General features: G+C 36.3%; 3 protein-coding genes across 3 annotated transcripts; 1 reads left to right on the top strand and 2 right to left on the bottom strand.

Annotated features, from left to right (window-relative positions):
- Positions 1–244: 244 nt before the first annotated feature.
- LOC118041516 (protein REDUCED CHLOROPLAST COVERAGE 1) lies at positions 245–17,139 on the top strand. Its single transcript, XM_035048890.2, has 26 exons — positions 245–599; positions 953–1,061; positions 1,183–1,244; positions 3,408–3,500; positions 4,053–4,125; positions 4,263–4,610; positions 4,716–4,783; positions 4,882–5,013; positions 5,347–5,388; positions 5,532–6,056; positions 6,166–6,320; positions 7,188–7,731; positions 7,806–7,868; positions 7,950–8,051; positions 8,951–9,268; positions 9,686–9,778; positions 9,880–9,981; positions 10,163–10,267; positions 10,471–10,604; positions 11,115–11,298; positions 11,800–11,931; positions 12,412–12,524; positions 13,144–13,234; positions 13,772–16,062; positions 16,363–16,442; positions 16,912–17,139. The coding sequence occupies exons 2-24, from the start codon at positions 1,001–1,003 to the stop codon at positions 15,896–15,898; spliced, it is 5,667 nt and encodes a 1,888-aa protein (XP_034904781.1). The 5' UTR covers positions 245–599; positions 953–1,000; the 3' UTR covers positions 15,899–16,062; positions 16,363–16,442; positions 16,912–17,139.
- A 345-nt stretch (positions 17,140–17,484) lies between these two features.
- On the bottom strand, positions 17,485–19,715 carry LOC118041517 (cytochrome b561 and DOMON domain-containing protein At3g61750). The gene is made up of 5 exons (XM_035048893.2): positions 19,304–19,715; positions 18,818–19,214; positions 18,409–18,695; positions 18,023–18,312; positions 17,485–17,890 (listed from the first exon to the last, which is right to left on the bottom strand). The coding sequence occupies exons 1-4, from the start codon at positions 19,634–19,636 to the stop codon at positions 18,037–18,039; spliced, it is 1,293 nt and encodes a 430-aa protein (XP_034904784.1). The 5' UTR covers positions 19,637–19,715; the 3' UTR covers positions 17,485–17,890; positions 18,023–18,036.
- Positions 19,716–21,299: 1,584 nt separating this feature from the next.
- Positions 21,300–24,124, bottom strand: LOC118041515 (uncharacterized). The gene is made up of 2 exons (XM_073404442.1): positions 24,029–24,124; positions 21,300–21,977 (listed from the first exon to the last, which is right to left on the bottom strand). The coding sequence occupies exons 1-2, from the start codon at positions 24,122–24,124 to the stop codon at positions 21,300–21,302; spliced, it is 774 nt and encodes a 257-aa protein (XP_073260543.1).
- Positions 24,125–24,502: the final 378 nt, after the last annotated feature.

A 24,502-nucleotide genomic window follows, 5' to 3' on the forward strand; every position in this document is an offset into this window, starting at 1 on the left:
ACAAACTTTTCTTAGTATGCGTGGCCCCATACAATACTGCTATCGGACTATCTGTTATGCCCTTCAGTTTTTGCCTTCGCACTCTTGCTTCTTTCAAAATAGTAAAAACCTCTTTTCATTTTATATCATTAAAAAAATAAAATGAATATTTTATACCATTACAAATTTAAAATATCCTGTTATAAAAAAAAATTTAAAATATCTTGAAATATGTCGATTACTGTATCAGCCAGCAGAAACTGCCATACATATCACCTGTCCGTTAAATCTCCGCCCTTCCTGCCTTATCACACCCACGCCTCCCCTCTATCCCTTCCTCTCTCTCACCATTTCTTTCTAGTGGATGAGAGCTTCATTTCAGAAACCTCTTTAATGGTTAAGCCCTCTACCAGCATCCATTCTTTGACAGACGCCCTTTACCCTTCCTTATTTCAGCTTTTTTGTATTTTTACTTAGAATTGTTTTCCGCATATACATATATAATTTTGTCTGGTGCAAGTATTACTGGTTCGAGCCATATATACAGTGCAATAAAGACCCTCTTTCTCTCTCTTCTTTGATTCTCAAAGCTCCGGAGCTCTTCTGAGTTCAGCTATTTGGTAATTATTTCTTGAGTTCCACACGTAACGATTCTTGAACTGGTCCATGTTGTCATTAATGAATGTCCTTGTCCTGGAAGCAGCGTTCCCGTTCTGATATTCCCTGCGATGTTTCAATTTTCTGCTGTTTTTGTTTTTTTTTTTTTCGAATTTCAACATCAATCCTCTTGGTTGGTGCTGGATTCTTTATTTATTTATTTATTTTTGGTGCAAGAGGTGTTGGGATTTTATCTTCTCGATTGATTTCCTTAACAGGACTTGTTTTGGTATCCACATAGCAATTCCAGCGAAGAGTTGTTAAAAGTTTTTCTAGAAAAGGAAAAGAATACTCATTGAAAATTGTTGAAATATAGGTATACTTAAAGAGATTCCTGCTTATTTAACCAAGCAAAAGGCTGAAAATGGCACCTAGGAACAATCGTGGAAAGGCTAGAGGAGAGAAGAGGAAGAAGGACGAGAAGGGTATCAATTCAATTGTTTTTCTTTCCCAATAGAATCTTATTTTATTGATCATGAATAACCTCCTGACTCCATTTTATCTGTCATCATATCTAATGTTCTGTCTAATCTATGACTTGTGCAGTTCTTCCTGTGGTTACTGATATCACCGTAAACCTTCCTGACGAAACTCATGTTGTTTTGAAGGTTTGGTCCTCCTGAGTCCCGGTTCTTATATCTATTTGCAATTATTGATAATTAGCGAATTCCTTTCAACGAATTGTCATGTTAATTTGTTGCACTTGCATGGCATCTTCTACTCGTATCCTTTTCTGCATTTCTTGCAATTTGACTGGCATCTTTTGCTTGGTTTGGTTTTTAAAAAGACTTTTATATGATTTTTTTTATTATTTTTAAAAAATACTAAAAATATATTAATTTAAAATAAATAAAAAATTTAAATATTTTAAAAAATAATTTTAAAACGATTTTTTCAAATTTTATTATTCAAACGTCGCTCGAATTCTTTAGCGCTCCAGCCATTGTTGATTGTCAACCAGGAGCTCATTGGCTGATTTTGAATTTACTTTTTAGGCCATGATTAATTGTCCGTTTAAATGACACAGGATTGTTGTCTGGACGCGTTAAATACTGATTTCAACATGCTGCTTGATAATATAATAATAATTTTTTTTTAAAAATAATCAAAATAAAATAAAAAAATATTTTCAAGTACATTTTTTTTAAAATTCTAACAAAACAAAATATTAAAACTCAAATGTCAAACACCCCGAAATATAGGTAGCACGTAATGAAAAAAAGTTTTGGATGTGCCAACAGCCCATTTGATTTTTCTTTTTAAAATGTTATTTTAAAAATTTTGATTTTTTTTCTATGTTTTGAATTATAATTTTTTTGGTATTTTTAGATTGTTTTAATATATTGATATTAAAAATTATTTTTTTTTAAAAAAATAAATATTATTTTAATATATTTATAAATAAAAAATTTTTTTGAAATATCATAATTACAAACCATTTTTAATAAAAAAATAATAATTTTATATATCCTAGTTAATTAGATTTTCCACCGTAAGATTAATTGAAGTATATCATGTGACTTGCTTATACCCATGTTTAAATTTTACATATCCAAAAGGGGAGAAGATTTGATATTTTAATTAAGATTCGATAAATAAAAATCTAATATTCAGTTTTGTTAAGTTGTACTACGCGTGATATATTTTGAATTTTTTTTAGTATTTCCTGTTAAAAAAATAATGGGAAATGTTTTGAACATGTAAACTTATATATAAGTCATGTAATGTGATATATTTCTGTTATTTTTTCGCGTGAAAGTTAAATTGAAAACACCACGGTTTTTTAAAATAGATTGAATGTAATTGAATATATAAATATAGACTAAAATCAACTTCTAGAATATAATTAAATATTAAAGAGTCTATTTAATATTTTGATAATGATTACTTTTAAAATGTTTTGTCTTTTAAAATATATTAAAATAATATTTTTTATTTTTTAAAATTTATTTTAAATATTGATAGATTAAAAAAATAAAAAAAACATGATTTAAAATAAATAAATAATTTCATTTTTTGATTTTTTTAAAATGTAAAAAACAAAAGTCATTTTCTCAATATAACACTTCCAAATATGTTTTCAACAAAATGTGTCGACAATTACTCCATAATTGATGGCACGTCCCATCCATTCCCCTACCACAAGCTTGAATACGTGGTTTGAAAAAAAAGGTGCGACGCAAGGTATGCGAGTTTGGCTTTACGTGGATTGTACTTTTTTTATTTGTTGACAATTACGACGCAATGTGTTGACAATTACTTGATAGTACTTTTTTTAAATGTTTTTATTTGAAAATATATTATATTTTTTTTTATTTTTAATATTAATATATTAAAATCATTTAAAATTACTAAAATAAATATTAATTTAATATTTTTTTTATATTAAACATATATTCAAAACATATCTAGACACAATTTTAACTAAAAAATAAATAGCTTCGTACAAAAAACAAAACTTTTTAATTAGACATGTGTTTAAAAGTAATTTAAAGTGTGATAATTTTAATTTTTTAAAATATTTTTTATTTAAAAAATATTAAAATAACTTTTTTAATATGCTAATGTTAAAAATAAAATTTTTTTATATCTGTACCAAACAGAACCAAGTTTCATTCAATTAAATTCCTTGTTTGGTATAGGGTGACATTTCTTTCTTTCTTTTGTTTTTGATCGAATAAAAGGTGACATTTATTAGTTACTCATTTCGTGTCTTTTCTGCTTGCCCTCTTAATCCAAATTCGCAATGCTAACTTGTAAATCTTGAACAGGGAATATCAACGGACAGAATCATAGATGTTCGTCGACTTTTATCGGTGAACGCTGAAACTTGTTACCTTACAAATTTCTCTCTGTCTCATGAGGTAAGAATAAAGAGAGAAAATTATGCGTACACTGATACTTTACTTATTATTTCTCCTACTATAATCTAACACGGACACTGTATAAATTGAATGGTGTTGATCTTGTGGGCTACCAGATCATTAACTTTAAGTATGGCAAGACTGGTGAAGAATTTCATGGAATCAATAATTTTTTATATGAATTTCATGAAATCATGAAGAATTTTTCTCAGATTCTTTAATAAGATAGGCTACATGTTTCGTACGACATTAAAACATAAAATACAAAATATCTCAAAACTCTTACACAGTACTAAAAATGATATGGATAGCATGCATATAATTAATAATCTCATTAGTTTATTCAATAGAATAATTCCATTGAGAAATAAAAATTATTTAACCGTATAATTAAAAAGAATAAAATACTTTGGGTATATGATTGAGATTATCCAGCAGCTGGGTGGGTAAATTTGAAGCTTCTCGTATTTTTTTTATGTGTACTTCCAAAATTATGTCTAAAAAATGCGAGGGGCATTAAAGTAATCTGACTTTGTCATGGTTTATTTACAGGTTAGAGGAGCGCGGTTAAAAGACACGGTCGACGTGTCAGCACTCAAGCCTTGCGTTCTCACTTTAACTAATGGTAAAAGGCCAAAATCCCGACCAACAAACGACGCCGTTTCAGATCTTAAACAGTATTTCAAGCGACAGCGTTTAATGTTTCCATTTTCGTTTTCGTTTACCCGCTACTTTCTCCATATCTTTTTCTCGTTGTTACAGAGGAACTCGATGAGGAGCTTGCAGTGGCGCACGTTAGACGACTCCTGGACATCGTGGCATGCACAACGTGCTTCGGTCCATCGGCGAGTGCGCATGATAAGATCAAGTCCGATATCGGAAAGAATGCGCCGGCTGTGCAGGATAGTAAGACTTCTAAGAAAACCACCGCTAAATCTCAATCCTCCTCCTCCACCACCACCACCACCACGAATAAACAATCATCTTCACCAAAATCAGCATCCAAAGATGTTCCGGTGGATTCAGAAGAAGAAATGAGCCACTCGTGCCCTAAGCTTGGGAGCTTTTACGAGTTCTTCTCTCTCTCGCATCTCACTCCTCCTCTTCAATGTATTTTCTCTCTCTCTCTCTCTAATTATAAATAAACGAGTGTACTTTTGAGTTAATTGAGGGTATAGCTGGGGATAATGGAAAATGTTGTTGGCGTTGATGCAGTTATAAGGAAGGCAACGAAAAGACGGATTGATGAGATCTCTGTGGATGATCATCTTTTCTCTCTTGATGTAAGATTGTTTTATTTATGAATCTGTTTTTATCTTTTTTTTTTTTGTCTAAAATCTTTTGACGAGGTTTTTTTCTTAATTGTTGTTAAAATGATCAGGTGAAGCTATGCAATGGGAAGCTGGTTCAAGTTGAAGCTTGCAAAAAGGGATTTTATGGTGTTGGAAAGCAGAGGACCTTATGTAACAATCTTGTTGATTTGCTAAGGCAGCTTAGTCGAGCTTTTGATAATGTTAGTTCCACTACCTTACCCAATTTTTCTGGCTCTTTTTTTTTAAAAAACTGTAGTGGTTTTTTTTTTTACTTTTCTTTTTGTATTGGATAATATTCGAATCGGTGCATCCTCTATCATTTATCGAGTGGAATCCATTAATTTTCTCAAAAGATTTTTTTTTTGCGGATAAACAGTACTTGTACATGCTAATGTCACGTGCTTTTCCAGTAATTTTGTTAATATATGAAGTTTGGTCTGTAAATCAACAGTCTTATCTTTTGTTAAGATGCATTTTTTGTTTTCGGTTTAGATTTTGTTGAAGTGATGTAGATGTCATGTCTTATGTGTCAGGCTTACGATGAGCTCATGAAAGCATTTGCAGAGCGTAACAAGGTATGTACCGTTTGTGTTGATATGGTTATCTCAAAAGAAGAAGGGATATAAATTGTTCAAATGTAATTTAATGATTTCTCTCCGATGTTGTAGTTCTTGCTTTCAATTATTAATCTTTTTGTTTCTTCCTGGCCATTGATTAGTTCGGGAATCTTCCATATGGTTTTAGAGCAAACACATGGCTTATCCCCCCCATAGCAGCACAGTTGCCATCAGTTTGTCCTCCTCTTCCTGTTGAGGATGAAACATGGGGAGGAAATGGAGGTGGTCTTGGAAGAGATGGGAAAAAGGATTACATACCTTGGGCCGATGAGTTTTTGTTTGTCTCATCTATGCCTTGCAAGACAGCTGAGGAGAGGCAGATTCGGGACAGGAAAGCCTTCCTGCTTCACAGCCTATTTGTCGATGTCGCCATTTTCAGAGCCATTAAAGCTGTGCAACATGTAAAATTAAAGCCAAATTTATTGGGTTCAGTTGCAAACAGTAATATTCCTTACACAGAGAGAGTTGGGGATTTAAGCATCAAAGTTATGAAAGATGCTACCAATGCAAGCTCTAAGGTAGACACTAAAATTGATGGGATTCAAGCAACTGGAACTGATAAGAAAAATTCAGTAGAGAGGAACCTTCTGAAAGGGATCACAGCTGATGAGAACACTGCTGCTCATGTAAGTTCCAGAAAATGTAATTGTTCAATGATGTTCTTCCAAGGGTTTGGTGTTTTAATTTAGTTTAATTGGTAAACTGGTTGAATTCTGTTTTGCATCTTGACTACAGGACATTGCAACACTTGGTACTGTTAATGTAAGATACTGTGGTTTCATTGCTATTGTAAAAGCTGAGGTGAGGGAGGAAAAGAAAGCCAGTACTCCATCCAAAAGTATTGAACTTGAACAGCCTGAAGGTGGTGCAAATGCCCTTAACATCAACAGGTTCTTACCATCTTTTCCTATGCACGAATGAGTACTAAAATTTGCCACCTCCCCACACAGTTAATAGTTTCACATGCCATAGAGATCTTAGATATTATCTGCTAGTGAAATTGTATAAATGCAGTTGATGAACTAAAATTACCTAATGGTGAACTGTGCTAAGAATCATATACAATTGCTGCACTCTAGCTTTGAACAAGCACAATGTGATGGACCATTCGCGAGAGGGGAACCTATAGTTTTGTTGTTTTCTATTTGGATTTGTCAAAAGACAGATGCCAGTCCAATATAATAAATTTAGTCAGCTTTGATTTATGAAGTCTTTTTGCATTTTGAGAAGTGGATCTTTTTCTTAAAACAATTTTAGAATGCAATGATGATCAAATTCGATACTGCAATGTGGTTTCCATTTCAACTAAATTATGCTGAAGTTAAATGCGAACCCTGCTTTTACTTAAGAATTTTGACATGGATGACTGACATGGAATCTTAATTTTTCCAATCTTGGAAAATGCCAATCATGTCATAAAATTTTCAACCCCAAAATTTTCAAAGATGGAAGTCTTTGAAAGGTGATTTGATTGATTCTCCATGTACATGGCATGTTAGTTCTTACCTGTAAATCTATTTTTTATTACTAGGTTTTAGGTTCTATGACATGCATTCCCACACTACGTGTGTATTATTGTACTGATCATAATGATAGTAACATTATACCAGAATGAAAGATATTTATAGCCAAAAGCCAAGCCTCCAGATTTTAATAATATGACTTCATGGTGATAGCATACATTCCTTAATTTGGTTATTTTCTTGTTGTTTGGCTGCATTCATTATGCAGAAGTCTTAACTTTTCCTCCCTTACAGCTTGAGACTGCTACTTCACAAACCAACACCTTCAGAACACTCTAAGCGGGCGCCAAATTTGCAAGCTTTAGAGTTTGAAGAGCTCAGTGCTTCCAAAGCATTTGTAGAGAGATTACTGGAAGAAAGTCTTGCCAGGCTTGAAGAAGAGGTACTGGAGCGGGATCATTTGGTGAGATGGGAACTTGGAGCCTGCTGGATACAGCATTTGCAAGACCAGAAAAATACTGAAAAAGATAAGAAACCATCCACTGAGAAGGGCAAGAAGCCTTCCACAGAAACAGAAATGAAGGTTGAGGGACTTGGGACCCCTCTTAAGTCCCTTAAGAACAAGAAAAAATCAGATGAAAGCAATATAAAAATGCAGCCAGAGAATTCAAGACCTGCCTCTGATGGTTTAAGTGGGGCAGTTGAAGATGCTACACTGGCTTCTGTGGAATCTCACCTTGAAAATGATGCTATAGATAATGAGCTTGCACTGCAGCAGTTGTTGTCCGATGCAGCCTTTGCTCGACTGAAAGAATCAGACACTGGACTTCATTGCAAGGTAGTATTTCCTTGACTGATCATTGCCTTTTCTTTTCCAGTAAGGTGTGAGCTAACGTATGAAGTGATCAACAGTCTCTGCAACAGCTAATTGACTTGTCTCAGAAATATTACACTGAAGTTGCTCTTCCTAAACTGGTACTCTACCCTTTTCATTAATTATCTCAACCAATCTGCATTTCTAGAAGTTTATTATTGAGTACTGGTAACGAAATGCAGGTAGCAGATTTTGGTTCGTTGGAGCTTTCACCCGTTGATGGTCGGACTCTAACTGATTTTATGCATACTAGAGGTCTTCAGATGCGCTCTCTTGGGCGTGTTGTAAGTTCTCTGTTATCATGCACCCTGGCTTTTAATGTTTAGTACATGTTTTAGTTACATTTATTTGTCCACAGAAAATTTTAATTCCATATCTACCATCCTGTCGGGCACATTTATGTCTAACTTTAACGAATGCATTTGTTTTTACACAATTTTTTTTATTTTATAAAAAACTGTGTTTGTGCTATAACCATCCAGTTTTTTTGGAGGATGTCCCAATCAGATCCTTGTATGTCCATGCGTGACAATGAGACTTGCCATCATGCCATTGTTCATTCATATGTATAAACATGTATGTGATCCTTATAGTTTTAAAAGGCCTTTTCGACACACTTAGGCATGCTTGAAGCGCAGCAGTGATAAATAGCCTTAAGGCATTAGTTTTTGAGTTCACTAGATATAGAGTGAGTTTCGCAAGATAAGGCGCATGCCCTTAAGATCTTTGTGAGCAGCTTCTGCTGTTGAGGGCTCAGTCACTTACTCTTAAATGACATTGACTGAAGGCTGGGTCAGCTCACTTATTTTGCTAATTGTAGCATAATTGATAGGGCTTAATACTGCATATAAAAAAATTACCTATTTTTCACATATAAAGATGCTCATCTATTTTATTTCATGTGTGTACATTTATTGTACCATATAAACTTATCATTTATGTAAACTTGCACCAGATGTTAATTTTTCTTCATATGGTTTTAATTTATAAGAGTATTGAATTAACTTTATAAATGACTGCTGATATTTGTGCATTTTGATGTGCCTCCTTTAACTTAGGATCGCCCGTTGTTTTCAATTCTAGTAAGCTAATGTGTTAATGACTCCTCTTATAATTGTGAATGTTTACCTTTTAATTCAGATTTCCGTTTTGGGTAATTTCTGCTGTTTATCTTATAAAACAGGTAAAGCTTTCTGAAAAGCTGTTGCATGTACAGTCACTCTGCATTCATGAGATGATAGTACGAGCTTTTAAGCACATACTTCAGGCTGTGATTGCTGCTGTTGTGGACCAAGAGAAAATGGCTGTATCAATAGCTGCTGCATTAAATCTGATGCTTGGGATAACTGAAACCAGAGATTCAATCAAGTCTTGCCATGTCCACCCTCTTGTATGGAGATGGCTGGAGGTATTTTTGAAGAAGCGGTATGAATGGGATCTTAGCAGCTTAAACTTCAAAGATGTGAGGAAATTTGCAATCTTGCGAGGGTTGTGCCACAAGGTAAATATCTGCATGTGCTCTAGAATGCATGACAAGCGTGATAGGGACTCAAAATTGTTTAATCTACAAGAAGCTTGCTTGCTTGCTTCCAATTTTTTGGATTCTAACAAATTGACTATGAATCATTGGCAATTAATCCATTGGCTTCAGTTTAACTATGCCCAACTTGAATTATTTTCGGTGAGGCACAATTGTAAACCTGTAAAGCGTTCGCTCCAACTCACAGCAGTGTTTCCCACAAATGATGATGATTCCTTTTTCATCCCTGCATGTGACATTCCTCCAAATGAAACAATACCTTTTAAATGAATGGATTGCATATTCATGCAAATATAGTTGATGTTTTATTTGATTTGGGACAATCGAATCAGGGACATGTATAAACTGACACTCTTATTTTTTCTCCCCTCCTCTCAGGTGGGCATTGAGTTGGTTCCGAGGGATTTTGATATGGATTCTCCACATCCATTCAGAAAATCAGATGTTGTCAGTCTGGTTCCACTACATAAGGTGATTACTTGAGATTGATGTGAACAAGCTTTTCTTCATCCTGTCTGGAAACCAGTCAAAATTTGTCCAATCCATATTGATTTGTGCCTTTTTATTTTCAGCAAGCAGCATGCTCCTCTGCAGATGGAAGGCAACTCCTGGAATCATCAAAAACAGCCTTGGACAAGGGAAAACTTGAAGATGCAGTCACCTATGGGACAAAGGTATATGCATTCTGAAATTACACTTCTGATATTCTCTTTGCAAATGCATAGTTGTCATGGCTTCTTTTATAATAATGCTTTTCCCTGTTTTTTCCATGTCAATAAGGTGCTTCACTATGTAATCATCCTTTTCTATTGGTACTGTAGTTTATTAGCTGATTCACATCTTTGGTGTTTCCAGGCTCTTGCAAAGCTAGTGGCAGTTTGTGGTCCCTACCATCGAATGACTGCAGGAGCATACAGCCTTCTTGCTGTAGTATTATATCACACTGGAGACTTCAATCAGGTCTATTTATTATCGATTTCTTTTTCCTGTGTAGCTGGAGATTTTCTCCAGGAACACTCAGATTATAGTCACCTTGCTAAATTTCTTTCAATAATCTGTGGCAGAATGACTTGTTATAGTCACAGAATCAACCCAGAAACTTTGCATTCCTTTATTTGAGGGTTTACCTTTTGTGCTGATTCAATATTCTGTTCGCTTTACAGGCCACTATATATCAGCAAAAAGCCTTGGATATTAATGAGAGAGAACTTGGACTTGATCATCCAGACACAATGAAAAGCTATGGGGATCTTGCTGTGTTCTATTACAGACTTCAACATACAGAGCTGGCTCTCAAGTATGCTTTTCATTCTTCGTGCATTAAGAATTTTAGGTTTGCATGATACTATGTAATTTCATGTTTCACATTCATTATATTTTGATCTGGTTCTGTCTTGATGTTGACTGGTTGCCTTGTGGACTACCTGATCGTATTCAATTATCCCTCTTTAGAATTATCAGAATAATGATTGCTCTCATTGTGATTCCGCTCCATAAATTTTAAATATCTGTTGCTCTGATAATCATATTTAAGCAACATGGTTCCTTTTATTGTTTTTGACAAACAAGTTTCTTATCTATGTTGCTCAAACCTAGATCCTTTCTTTTTTCATTTTGGATTTCTCAAGTGTGATCCAGTCTTATCTGTCTTTTCTAAAGTTTTTTTTCCCCATACTTCTTTTGTGAATCTTGGGAGATACCCGTAGTTGGATTCATATATACCATAATTCATGATAGTCTGTTCATGTTTTGTGGTTTAACTTTACCCTAGTTTGAGACTCTTGAGACTAGTACTGTTGTTGATTAGGTATGTAAAGCGTGCTTTGTATCTTTTACATCTCACATGCGGTCCATCACACCCAAACACTGCTGCAACATACATAAACGTGGCTATGATGGAGGAAGGTCTGGGGAATGTGCATGTTGCCCTCAGATATCTTCATAAAGCTCTGAAATGCAACCAAAAGTTACTTGGACCAGACCATATTCAGGTTTTAATTTGCCCTTCTCCTGAAGTTTGTTTATGTTATATTTTTCATAACATGCTCACTATTTTCTAGGTGATGACAGAAAGTAAAATGGTTGGGTAAGCTTGTTATATGCTTAATTGAAGTTAATTATTTAATGCAATATGCATCACCTTCATATTAACTAAGAAGTGTTCTAAACAATCAGATACAATAAACTTTCCATATTGTAATTAATTAACCTTAAGAATTGCCATATCGATTTCTTTCTTCCTCCTTAAATGTAAAAATCCTCAGAAGGGGAAAAAAAGAATGTTCATAAGCATTGAACATTGCAGATGGTCGGTATTCTGTACTCCATCTTTAAGCACTTTGCTGCATCTATTGAAACAATAAATCGCTAATGAAATTTCATTTTTCACTTGCTACATACTATAAATGATCTATTTACTATATCTGGAAAAAATAGCGCATTTAATTCTTTTTGAGAGGTAATCCTTTTTTGTTTCTGGTTAATGATGCCAGACTGCTGCAAGCTACCATGCAATAGCAATTGCACTCTCATTGATGGAAGCATATCCTTTGAGTGTTCAACATGAACAAACAACCTTGCAAATTCTCCGAGCAAAGCTGGGTCCAGATGATTTACGCACTCAGGTGTCTTGCTAAATTCATTAATTAATCAACCCTTCTCATTTCTCTCCTCTTAGGCATTCATGTTACGTCATCTACTCTGAGCTAGAAACATTCATTAGTATGATGGTACTAGGCGCACTCAATGAATTTGAACATCTTGAAAGTATTATATTCATAATTGATAGCACATGTGCAATCCTCTTATCTACCCTCCTGACTTGGTGATCCAAAGGTTGAAGTGAATATAAGTTTGCAATTAACTAGGCCCCTGGGGATTATTTTGGCTTTCACCATGACATGGAGCCATGAAATGAATGGCTCCAAGTCTATGAGTTCAAGCCTTCAAGGACTACATGATATCTGTTTAACTATCTCTCTTTCCCTCTCTCTTTGACATAGAGATTCATTACCAAGTTTTGTACTTTTCAGAAGGGCATGTTTATATATGTGCTTATGGCTCCTATCCAGTTGTAATTGTAAATTTTTAATAAAATGCTGCAGGATGCTGCTGCTTGGCTTGAGTATTTTGAATCCAAGGCTTTTGAACAGCAAGAAGCTGTACGAAACGGTACTAAGAAGCCTGATGCATCAATTGCTAGCAAAGGCCACCTTAGGTAAATTAGCAGAACACTGGACTATCATTGTTGCTTCATTTAATTATTTTATACAGTTTATTCTTCCACTTCTTTTACTAATCACACCATTTGGATGCTCTGCTATTGGGCGTGGTTACTTTTTTTTATCGGACTTGCATGAAAAACAATTTATGCTCTTTAAATTTTGCTGGAAATACATACATGAAATTGTAATAAGTTAACTTCAACAATTACACACACAAAGATAAAGGAAAAGGGGAAGATTTAATGCTTGAAGTTTCTTCATGATCTCTGCTACATGCACCAACATCACTCAGCAAGGACTTCCCATCTCACATTCAGTAACTTCCCCAAAGATTTTTTTCTATGGTCAAGAAGCATGTCAAATACTTGCCCAGAGCATCATATCTATCCTGTTCATATACTATTTTGCTGTTCCTGCACCAGAATACTTTTGAAATGGATGTGCAGAATAATTTGATCTGGTTGGATGCCACTATTGCTTTCTATATGATCATATGCACCATGAACATGCTGTTACATGTGAATGCAATCTACATATCTGGCTTATGATGCAAACTCTTGTTCAAACAGACATCTTGAAACTAATACTTTTTACTTTTTTAATATTTGGCAGTGTATCAGATTTGCTGGACTATATTAATCCAAGTCGTGATGCTAAGGTGAGAGATGTTGTCGCTGGAAAGAGAAAGAGCTATATCACAAAGGTATCTGGATATTCTTGTTTGATTAAAACAACTCTAACCCATCATACAGCCTACGACACCAGAGAAAAATCACACCAGTTTCTGTTCATGAATCTTGCACTGAACTGAAAAAGAATAGATATTGGCCACTCATTCTTGAAGTAAACATCTTAGGGGTTCCCTACTGGATCATTTGGAATACTGTAGAAACAATTCTCTTGCATGAATTTACACTGTCCTTTCAAAGGCTCAGGAAAATAGTTGTCTTTGTTATAGAAGTACAATGACAAGAAAACAGAGGCAAGATCTAGAATAATTATGATTTCTCCTTCGAACTTTTCCTTCTCTAATACTGTTAACAGTGAAGGCCTGTCACTTTTCTTGTTGTAATTGAAGTAATGAAAAAACGATGAAATGAAGATCCACCATGGAGATCAAGTATTTTGCCAAGCTATATTTCAGAATGATTACTGACTTGGAAAATCACAACGTTTTGTATGTAGTCACCTCTAAATTTTTCTTTAATACAACATGCCTTTGCAACCTTTTGCTTTTCAGGTAAAGGATAAAACCCAGCCAAATGTCAGTACGGCAAGTTCCAATGAATCTACAAAAGATGCTCTTAAAGACGCTTCAGATGTGAAGATACTGGTGCCTGAAGATGATGCTTCCCAAGAGACCAGCTCTGCCCAAGTTCAACTCCAGACACCTGTTTTGGAAGAGAATGTGGAAAAAAAACCAAGCATCTGGACTGAAGCCTTGCTTGAAACTCATGCTGAAGGAGATGATGGATGGCAACCAGTTCAAAGGCCAAGATCAGCTGGCTTGTATGGGCGACGTCTAAAGCAGCGGCGGGGGATTGTTGGAAAAGTTTATAGTTATCACAAAAAGATTGTGGATGCTAACGTGGATTACGCTTCTGTCAAGAATGCTCACCAGAATAGTAAGTATTACCTTTTAAAGAAACGAGTGCCATCTCATGGAAGTTATGGAGACCACCAAACCACCAATCTCCCTCCAGGTACCAAATTTGGGAGGAGAATGGTTAAAGCTGTAACCTACAGGGTCAAGTCTGTTCCTTCATCTTATAAAACTTCTACAATAGAGAATCCCAGGATTGGCAGCAAGGCTCTTTCTTCATCAGAATCTGCTCCAGTTTCTGCCCCTAATGACATTCGTCCATCAAAGAATTCAATAGTGAGTCTTGGAAAATCTCCTTCATACAAGGAAGTAGCATTGGCACCACCAGGTACCATTGCTAAGTTGCAGGCGTGGTTTCCCCAAAGTGATAATTCAGATAACCAGGAAATTGGTGATGGAAAACTTGAAGAGACAAATGAAGCAAAAGCAATTGCTGGTTCAGTAGTAATGGGTGTGGAAGAAAGAAGTGGAGAGAAGGATGAGAATTCTGAATCAGATTACACAGATGATTTGAAGAAGGAAACAGTTGGTGCTCATAAACTAGAAGAACAACACTCAACTCACGTGTTGGAAGAAAATCCCCCCCTGATGGTGTCTCAGAGTGTGCAAGGACATGAATCTGGTGATATTGAGGTTCATGAAATTATACAGAATGGAATGTTGATTGACCAGATGCCAAATTCAATTGATTCCCTTCCAAAGGAACCTCCTGAGAAGGATTCATCTAGTGAATTTGATCCTCAAGTTGATCTCAACTCCACTTTGCCTGGAGCAGAGGACTTGAAGGACAAACCATTGATTTTGAATTCAGGCGATGCTCAGGGATTACCAAATAAGAAATTGTCTGCTTCTGCAGCTCCTTTCAACCCCTCAACATCCATTGGACGTGCTCCACCAGTTGCCATCAACATCCCTCTTCCTTCTGCTCCTTGTGCTGTTCCAGCTGTTGCACCTTGGCCTGTAAACATGACTCTTCACCCTGGACCTGCAACTGTCATACGCCCCATTAATCCAATGTCGCCCCCACACCATCCATACCCATACCCCTCACAACCACCAACCCCAAACATGATACAGCCATTGCCCTTTATTTATCCTCCTTACAGTCAAGCAGTACCAACTAGTACATTTCCTGTTACTAGCAGCGCCTTCCAGCCTAATCATTTCTCTTGGCAGTGCAATGCGAGCCCCAATGTGTCAGAGTTTATTCCTACCACAGTATGGCCTGGCTGCCTTGCAGTGGAGTTCTCTGTCCTGCCACCTGTTGTTGAGCCAATTGCTGATCCTCTATTGGAGCCTAAAGCACAATTTGAAAATTCTGAAAGCCCAAGTCCACCTCCAATTCTGTCAGTGGACATTGACAACATAGGAGAAGCAAATGACGAAGCAAACCTTCAAGCATCAGACAGAAATGACAATGTGAAGGAATTGACTGGGGCGGGGTTGGAAAATATAAAGGAAAATGGTCATTCAAATCCATCCGAAGCTGAAATTTATAGGAATGATTCAAGTCAGGAAAAAGGCCCACAAGAAAATGTCACTAGCAGTATTGACCAGCAGATTAATGAGGAGAAAACCTTCAGCATTTTGTTAAGGGGAAGGAGAAACCGGAAGCAGACTCTGAGAATGCCAATGAGCTTGCTTAGTCGACCATATGGCTCACAGTCTTTTAAAGTTATATATAACAGAGTGGTAAGAGGCAGCGAATCTCCCAAATCTACAAGCTCTGCTGCAGGTGAAGGTTGCACAACTAGTGCTACATGATCCTAGGTTCTGCTGTTCTTTCCAATCAAGCGATCCAGTGTAAGCTGGATTGTTTGGAGAAAACTGGAAGATAATATCTTTAATGGATCATATGCGGGAGGGGCACAAGTATCTTGAGTATATTCGGGCTTTCATGATCACAGCACCTTCTGCAAAATTTAAAGGTTTGTTCTCTATAATCAAAGCCAATGTAATTTTTGTTTTCTTGACTAACAAAAACAGGCAACTTATCTGTTGAACCTGAGGAAATTTCCATTTCATGAACTGCTTCTTTGATCTTCTATTTTCTTATGTAAATACATATTTGTAAACACTGCTCTCTGCAGTATCTTTCTAGACCTCCATATCACAACCATAGGGCAATATGCAGGCTGACCTTTCTCGTAGTCTATGTATAGAATTTATTGCAAGTGTTTGCAAGATTTACCTGTGACTAGTATATTTATGTTCTGATAAATTTGCAGTTCTCCATTTGACTTGGTTTGTGCCTGTGCAATTGGATAGTGGATACACAGTAACAGATGCTTCCATTTTGTTACTCCAGGTATTTCTGTCTCTCTTTCTATCTCTTCTTGTTAATTCCAGAAACGGCAACATTTTAGCATAATAAACGGGCCCGGTCAAAAGAGAGAAACTGTCTTTTTAAATAAGTTGCTGTCTTGTGATGGATTCTTCTTAAAATGTACCATAATTGATTCCTTTGAATAACCATCAAGAGATGTCTGGGTAGTGGATGCATAACAGAACTTGGACGCCCAAGGGTTTTTCTTCCATGACTTGAAGTTGCCATGATTTCAGTAAAAAATAATTCATTTCCTGCAAGTAAGTCACATAAACAAAAGCGCAGACTTACCGGAACAAAAAAAGTGAAGTCACCCATAACTTGAAATTACTTACTGGTGCTCAAGTGACATCAAGTTGGAGATTAGCACGCAAAAGAGGTTGAAAGGTTCTAGTCTGCTATATAGAGCCACATTTTTTGTGCCTTATTCTGGATGTTGCTTGATGTGCAGGTTTACAGTAGGAAGTCTACCATTTGAATCTTCAGCACATGTTTCGTCAAGTTGAAAATCTTGGCTGAAAATCCAGGTAGAAAATTTTGATATCTTGGATCACAGCATCTAAATACATTCAGTGCTTTTGGTTTCCCATATCTTTGACTTTGAAAAATTAATTTGATTGAATTGTAAATAAGGGGAACTTTTCCATTGAATTAATTATAGCTTTGACATTTTGTTCAAGTGCCGGTGCATAATTTCCTTTTATCTGAAAAATGCATTGCTGTCACTAAAACCTAAATATTTTGAACCTGTGAAATTCCCCGACATCTCTCTTGCCAAAGGGCAGGCGAATTGTCTGTGATGTTAAAAGAGTGAAATAAATTGTTGGTAGATGGTAGCGGTACCAGTGTATTTACTCTTAGGCTCTCGTCTCATTACCTTGACACAATTTCTTAATTTCTAAACCAAACAGCCAGAAGAGAAGAAAAGAGAAACTCAACTTCACTCTTTGAAAAAAATACTCCAACCAAACGAAATGCAACTCTTTTGTGTTAATTCTTTTCATTGCCATTTCAAAAAAACATATTAAAAAAATATCTTTGCATTATCCTTGCCAAACACAATAGAAGAAAAGACAACCCACAAATTCTAAATAGCTAAACAGCATGCCAATTTCCTCACAAAAACGAAATCTTTCAACATACATATCGCTTCAACTACTTCAATTTGTACAGAAAAGCTGACGGTCTCTCCAGCTTGGCAGACGCAATTATCCAGCCACAAACCATATCCTTAGCATCAAGCCACCACACTGGGCACACAAGGAACAGCTTGTAAAATAGATTAAACACTCAGGTTCTGACGAGGTCCAACATTGAACCAGAATGCAGCTGGACATGGCTTTCTGGCCTTGTCAAAAAAGATAATGGGTGCATGTCTGACTACTTCTACCATTTCTTTCAGACGCAAAATCTTCCATCAACCAGTTACCCTGTTTCACCAAAATACTCTTGAAATTTCTAGTAATATGGCCAAGGATGTAGACATAATACGCATGTGAAGTTAAAAGGAAGCACAAACTCAATTGAAAGAAAGGAAAATGCAGATTCTTTTAAAATGGTACCTGAAAACTGAGTACTAAATTGGATTCATCTGGAAGGTTTCAGGTGGAGTAGTCTTCCCTGATCTCCTCAACCATGACAACGTTTCGAGAATGATGACTGTGACTAGAATCATAGTAATTAGAAAACCAAAGCCTATCTTCCACGACGTCCCTGCAGCTCCTAGATGGATTCCCCACACTATATTGAAGACTCCAAAGAAGAGGGCAATCCTTCCAAACCAGTGGTGGTACCAATTCCAGTACTTGCGGATCTTGGCATCTTTCTTAGGCCTTAAAAAGAACGCCAAAATCTGAATCCCAGATTGGAGCATTTATCAGAATGCATTTCATATGATCAACATGTGATTATGAAAAGCCCCTGTGCATAAAATCAGATGAGGACATACCTGAAGAATACTAAGAGTGAGAGCAAAGATCCCTATGCCTCTGTGTGATGGTACATTGGCATCAATCTTGCTATAGAGTTGCTGTCCAAGAACCACATTGGCAAGCCCCAAGAGAAATCCCAAAAACTGAATACCAGCATGTAGATAATACCAGAGTGGTTCTTTATGCTTCAAATACCTTGCAACAATTGCTCCACTAGGAAGGAATAGAGCCCATGCCAAGGTTCCTAATACCCCGTGATTCTTCTTCATCTGCCCAGCATTTGTACGTGCTCTTGACGCAGAACCTGTGGGAAGAGAAATCGAGACCAAATATGAGTCGGAGCAATTTTTGTGAGAGACTGCAAGTAAAATCATATGCTAAAAAACAAAAAAAAAGGAAGCCCGGCTCGGTGGAGATGAAACAAACCTGCAGTGAAGTCGAAAAGAATAGCGGTCTTGTCATCGTGCGACGATAGGCGGTAGTGATTTGGATACCTGGTTCCGAAAGCCAATATGATTGGCTGGGAAGCGAGAGGTTTCTCAAACTTGGCTTGAAATGCCAAGTAAATCATAGCCCCATTAATCACAACAGCAGGTGGAACCTTTGTGAGGTCCAATTCACCTGCATCCTCTATGACCTGTGATGGCCTGGCACCTTGCAAGTAATACTCTTTGATTCTCGCCTGACCTTTCCTATTAAACCAGCCCACCATAGCACTGGATCCAACCATCCTTCCATCTTTCGAAAACCCCATTGCCACCCATCCGGTTGTGTATACAGCAGATAATATAAAAGTCATCACATTATCTTCTTTCTTGTGATACTGCAGGCACAGGATGATGGTATTAGGGTATGCCCAGGAACAGAAACAAATGAGATCAAAGAAAAAATGAATCGTCAGATTGGACTTACCCTCAACAGAAAAGTATTCCAAACTGGTTTGCAGACCATATTTGATATGTTATTATATGGTGGAGGAAGAAAACTACTCATATCGGTGTTGCAAAGCTCGGATCTTTCCTGATCCATCGCAACGCCACTAGGGGCAGCATAAGCACCACCACTAATAGTGCTATTGTCACCAATCTGATCTTCTTCTGTGACTCCAAAATCATAACCATCATCTTTGTTAGACTCATTTGACTTATCATCAGCAGCCACGAAGATCCTGAGTCTCGAGACAAAAAACAAGAAGCATAATAAAACAAACACAAGCCTCGATTTTTGAAATCTTGAATTTGCCATGGAGATCGAAGGCTCGTAACAGGAAGCAGCCAAGGATGACAAGAACAAGAAGAAAGAATATTGCGAACGTGAAAGTGAAGGCAGTAGTCAGGTGGCGAGTAGTTGTTGAGAGGAAACAGTTTCTTGAAAATGAAGGGAAATTATGGTTAGGTGATGGCGGGTAATCATCATTCCCGCCAGTTCTTGCAATCTCACCACCCAACGACAACATTCTTATCTCTCTTAATTTTGTTTTCAAATTACCGTTAAGAAGAAGATGTTGCAAAGTAACATTGCTTAGAAAGCTGGAATTGGAAGTAAACTTGTTTTCATCACTGTTTTTATTTTTATTTTTTTATATATAAATATATCTGTCATATATTTTTTCTTAATCTAAAATAAAATTGATGTGGAGATGTCTATATATCTAGCTATCATGAATCATACTCGTAAACCGGTTTCTTGGAATCCTATTTGAGGAAAGTTAATTAGGTTACACATCCTCATTTTTTTTTTCTTTTTTTTTTTGACTTGTTATTTCGCTTTGAAATATATTAAAATATATTTATTTTTGATATTAACATATTAAAATGATCTATAAATAATTTTTTTTATTTAAAATCAAAACTAAATTCAAATTTTTTTAATAATTCGATTGCACCAAAATAACAAAGATCCCTTCAATCTGCTAGAATTCCTTCCTTAAACAGAACTATAGATTTTGTGGAATCATATTAAATAGGTGATGATATATTCCGCTCTGCTAAAAAACCGATCCTTGTTTACCATTCACACATTGTCTAACCAAATCAAGTGAAACTAGCAAGCTGTTGAAGGGCCTAGGTGATAGATAAAGGTGACGAACTTTAATTAGTGAGATCGAGACTTGTTTTGCATTAAAAGATACCAAGCAGGTTTAGTTTTGACAAACCAACGGAAAAAGAAGTGCTGGCCAATAATAATGCGTTTGTTGCTAGGTTAGGGGTATTGAGCAGTCACTGTCTTGGTCAGTCAGATGTTGACATATTTCCTTTGAAACATCTGAGCGAATTGTTTGTATTAAGCAAGATCCATGCCTCACAGAGTCTCGATCATCAAGCTTGAGAAGCCAAAAAAAGGGTGCCAGTTGGACATACATTATAATTAAGCCAGGAGCTAAGTAATCACAAATGCCTTTCTTCATCATTATAACATTAGTTACACAACGATTTTCTCACAGAGAACATCCATATGCCCTAACTTTGCACCAGGAGAGGGCTACATAGCTGAAAACCTTACTTTTATCAAAGCTTGTCTATTTACTTGGGAATTTAAACCAGAAAGAGGCGACAACTGTGACAGACTCTTAACCAGCCACTTTCTACTAAGCCTCAGGTTGATCCACCGACGGATTATACCGTTCAGAATGAACTAGCCTACATACTTGTAGCTGAATTAGATTAGAGCACTTCTGTTCCTGCTAGACAGAAGCACATTTCTCCTATTGGTCACTAGAATCACCAGGGGGTTCAAGAGCTTTTGAAGAATTGTCGTTGTCGACCACGGTTCAATGGGGTGAGAACGATTCCTCATCATGACTCTTGACATCGGTTGCGTTACAAACTCCCCATACTGAGACCTAATATTCTCTGGATGCGGCAAGAGGCATGTGAGAACAATGTTGAGTGCCTCTGCTGAGAAAGGCCTAAATGAAATGAGGCACCCTGTAGATGTGTTCCTCGCCACTCTTCTCGTCAACTTTGACAATCCAACTGCTGCTGATAGTTTTCTTCATTGCATTCTCCCTTATTTTGGGCGGAGAAGAGGATTCTCTACTACGCCGATCTCTCTTCTCGATATCATTGGGCTTTCCGATCATAGTAACCTCCATGCCTTTCCCTATGGGATGCTTCGTAGACCTTACTACAACCTCATCGTTAAGACACCTAACATGGCCTCCCAACCCTTTCTTTTCACCCACCAGGTTATTCGCCACCACCACTGATCTTCTTGGATTCACGTCTATCAACTTCAGCAACCCTGTGTATTCGTCATTTTTACAATCAACAAGAGAGAAATCAATTTTTTCGTAATTTGGCAATAGCTTGGAGGGGTCACCCGTTTTGAAATCTACAATGTCCTTTAACCCCGAATCTTTTATCACTTTCTTTGATTCAGCAGGGACAGGTTCTGGAAGAATGCACACAAGCCTGCCTCCAGTTTGTCGGGCAGCGGCTGCTAAGGCTACAGTGGATGGTGAGACACCATATGCCACCTCCACAATAAGTTTTGCTTTCATTCCTGCTGCTAAGGCTGATATGAATTCATTGCTTCCTGGTTCTTTTGTCATCCACAAGTCATATCGCCTCTTGTGATTGCCACACTGTAAGTAAAAACAACACCGTGGTTAGCTACCGTCCATGGAGGTCATGCATAATTGTAGCTGTGTCTTAGTGCATATTTACCAGGAGGACAAACCAAAAAATGATCTAAACAAACCATCAAGATAGACTTCGGTGATTAACTTTGGTCCCATCTTGATGCAAAAAAATGAAGTAAAAAAATTAAAGCAGGAAAGAAAAAAGCTTTTAGAAAAAGAAGCCAAGTATTAAAAGAAAAATAAAATTAGAGGTTAATTTTTATTTAATTTATCAAAAAATTGCCTCATAAACTAAAAGAAAAATATATATAAACAGTAAAACCCTAGAGCATTTCATTATTCGACTTAACTCATCCATTAAAATTGTTTAATATAAATAATTCAAATAATTAAAATAAAATAATGAAATAGACCCCAAATGGGTTCAGTCTTTCAATCAAAAAGTGACAATCTAAACTATTTTACATCGTTTTTGTTTATATACTCATGTAATTTATAATATGAATATGATATCCCCACCGCATCTTCTTGTCATTAACATTAGAAACACAAAATAATCAATATTTGCCTCGATAGCAATCTTTCAGGTTAATCCAGGGGGGAAATTACCGTTTTTCCTGTTGATTAACATAATAAAACTTCATCCCCTCATTAACATTAGGAACATAAATTAGTCAATATATGCCACGATAACTATCTTTCAGGTTAATCCAAGAGGGGGGAAATTGTTAATCTACGTAATAACCACATGAAATGGTAATTTGAAGAGAAAGAAGCTATTTCTACGCTTTCTTGATCCATTAGAATATCTTTTCAGCAATGATTATATTAACATCAAGAGCCCCAGTATTCTCCAATTTCTATTGCGCCCTTAAGATGTCATTTTCATCAAGGAGCCAACAATACACAATGAAGGCACAAAACAGGGCTCGTGGAAAAAAGAAAAGAAACAGGAAATTGATTCAATGTCAAGGTGTTCTATCCCCCCTGTTTTCACAATTCAAATTTCATCATGAATTATCGTGTACAAAAAAAATAAGAACAAGAAATATCAACAAAATGTGAAAAGAAGAAGCTTTTCATTACAAGTTTGAGGGTATCAAGATAAGCTTTCGTAGCAGAATTTGCAGACCATTCCATGAGGACAGTTTCCTTGATTAAAAAGTGCTCAGAATCTTTCGAAAGAGAAAAATAAAATAAAATGTTGTAAGCTAACAAGCAACCAAATGCTGGAAGATTTAAGACAGAAGCAAAGGAAAAATGCAGTTAGCGGTCTTTGTGATTTATGTTTGACCTTCTCCTTTTCCCTTTCCTGTTCCTTCTTGGGAGGCAAAGAACAAGTTTTATATCTCAACTTTAAAATAATGCAAGTGATTGTAGGTTATGATGACCGAGTCTCGTATTTCATTACAGGGTAAATACCGTGGCCGATTATTTTGGAAAATACCCCCTGTTTTTAGAAATTACCCTTCTTATCAAAATTTTCTTTTCTCTGATCTTTACGGTTAACGTTCGGCAAGGAAAGTCTTTGCATTCCAACAGATTAAAAAATAAAACAAGAAGAAGACAAGGCTGGTGTTGCAGAGTGTCATGGTGCTAGCTAAACTAGATAAACATTAAGAAAGTCTTCCTGTACATCTTCCCTAAAAACCTGGAGTTGAAGACCAGGAATTTTTTATTTTATTTTTTGGTTTTACAGTCAGGTTAGTGATTCACGCATGGAAAATCAAGAGTCAAGATTTAATCCACTGTTCTGGTCTAGTCTAAGACATGCTATCCACATCAGGATTAGGAGTAACAGGATTTTGCTTACATGTCAGCCACCACACTAAAAACGTTTTTGGGAGAAGCAATCATTGCCGAGACAGAGTAATTTGAATCTAATAACAGCTAATTTGAAAAAGACAGAGGAGAAGTCCTTACTCTTATTCTAGCGCACGCCCCTTTTCAGACAGTACAGTATATATACAAATAAGGGAAGTGATTTTGTAATCAGGAATCTCAGCACACGGTCGGGCTTAAATGTTATCCTTGATGAGACCCGTAGATGGTACAGCATCTTTGATGAGTTTGAGTGATTCAACAATATCATCACATAACTGGTGAGGATCGGGAATGGTCCCTTCATCAACTGATAGAACAATGGCCATCTTATTCACATTGCTTTGGAAGTTAATAATCAACGCCAGCAACACGTGTCATTAACCATCAGCTTCTAATTATATATGTTCATTATACTTTTTTTTTTTTTTTTTTGTTAATGTAGGTATTTTGACCAATTTATACACAACTCGACTAATTCTACGGGCCTGAAGTTAAGAACCATGTATCTGTTCATTATACTTACTAATCTATGTGATGGTTATGGCATTTTGAATCATAACCTTTGATTGATATTATGAAAAAAAGTTAACAATCTTTTCTGACACAAAATTAGCTCGAAAATACTCATTTGATGTTGATTAAAAGAACTTGGAGCTAGGTAAGCTATTGGATATCCATGAAACCCAATGTCCTCGAGGGGTCCT

This window comes from Populus alba, chromosome 14 (genome assembly GCF_005239225.2).
Source record: "Populus alba chromosome 14, ASM523922v2, whole genome shotgun sequence".
NCBI classification, from domain to species: domain Eukaryota; kingdom Viridiplantae; phylum Streptophyta; class Magnoliopsida; order Malpighiales; family Salicaceae; genus Populus; species Populus alba.

What these genes read in the sequence shown, in the direction of transcription:
- LOC118041516 (XM_035048890.2), top strand. Translation starts at nt 1,001, where the DNA reads ATGGCACCTAGGAACAATCGTGGAAAGGCTAGAGGAGAGAAGAGGAAG. An exon ending in TCTCACTCCTCCTCTTCAAT is followed by an intron (nt 4,611 to 4,715) that starts GTATTTTCTCTC and finishes GCGTTGATGCAG; the next exon opens with TTATAAGGAAGGCAACGAAA. An exon ending in TTAGTCGAGCTTTTGATAAT is followed by an intron (nt 5,014 to 5,346) that starts GTTAGTTCCACT and finishes CTTATGTGTCAG; the next exon opens with GCTTACGATGAGCTCATGAA.
- LOC118041517 (XM_035048893.2), bottom strand. Translation starts at nt 19,636, where the DNA reads ATGGCAAATTCAAGATTTCAAAAATCGAGGCTTGTGTTTGTTTTATTA. An exon ending in TCTTTTCGACTTCACTGCAG is followed by an intron (nt 18,696 to 18,817) that starts GTTTGTTTCATC and finishes CTCTTCCCACAG; the next exon opens with GTTCTGCGTCAAGAGCACGT. An exon ending in TCACTCTTAGTATTCTTCAG is followed by an intron (nt 18,313 to 18,408) that starts GTATGTCCTCAT and finishes TCTGGGATTCAG; the next exon opens with ATTTTGGCGTTCTTTTTAAG.
- LOC118041515 (XM_073404442.1), bottom strand. Translation starts at nt 24,124, where the DNA reads ATGGCCATTGTTCTATCAGTTGATGAAGGGACCATTCCCGATCCTCAC. An exon ending in TCAAACTCATCAAAGATGCT is followed by an intron (nt 21,978 to 24,028) that starts GTACCATCTACG and finishes TTTTACTTACAG; the next exon opens with TGTGGCAATCACAAGAGGCG.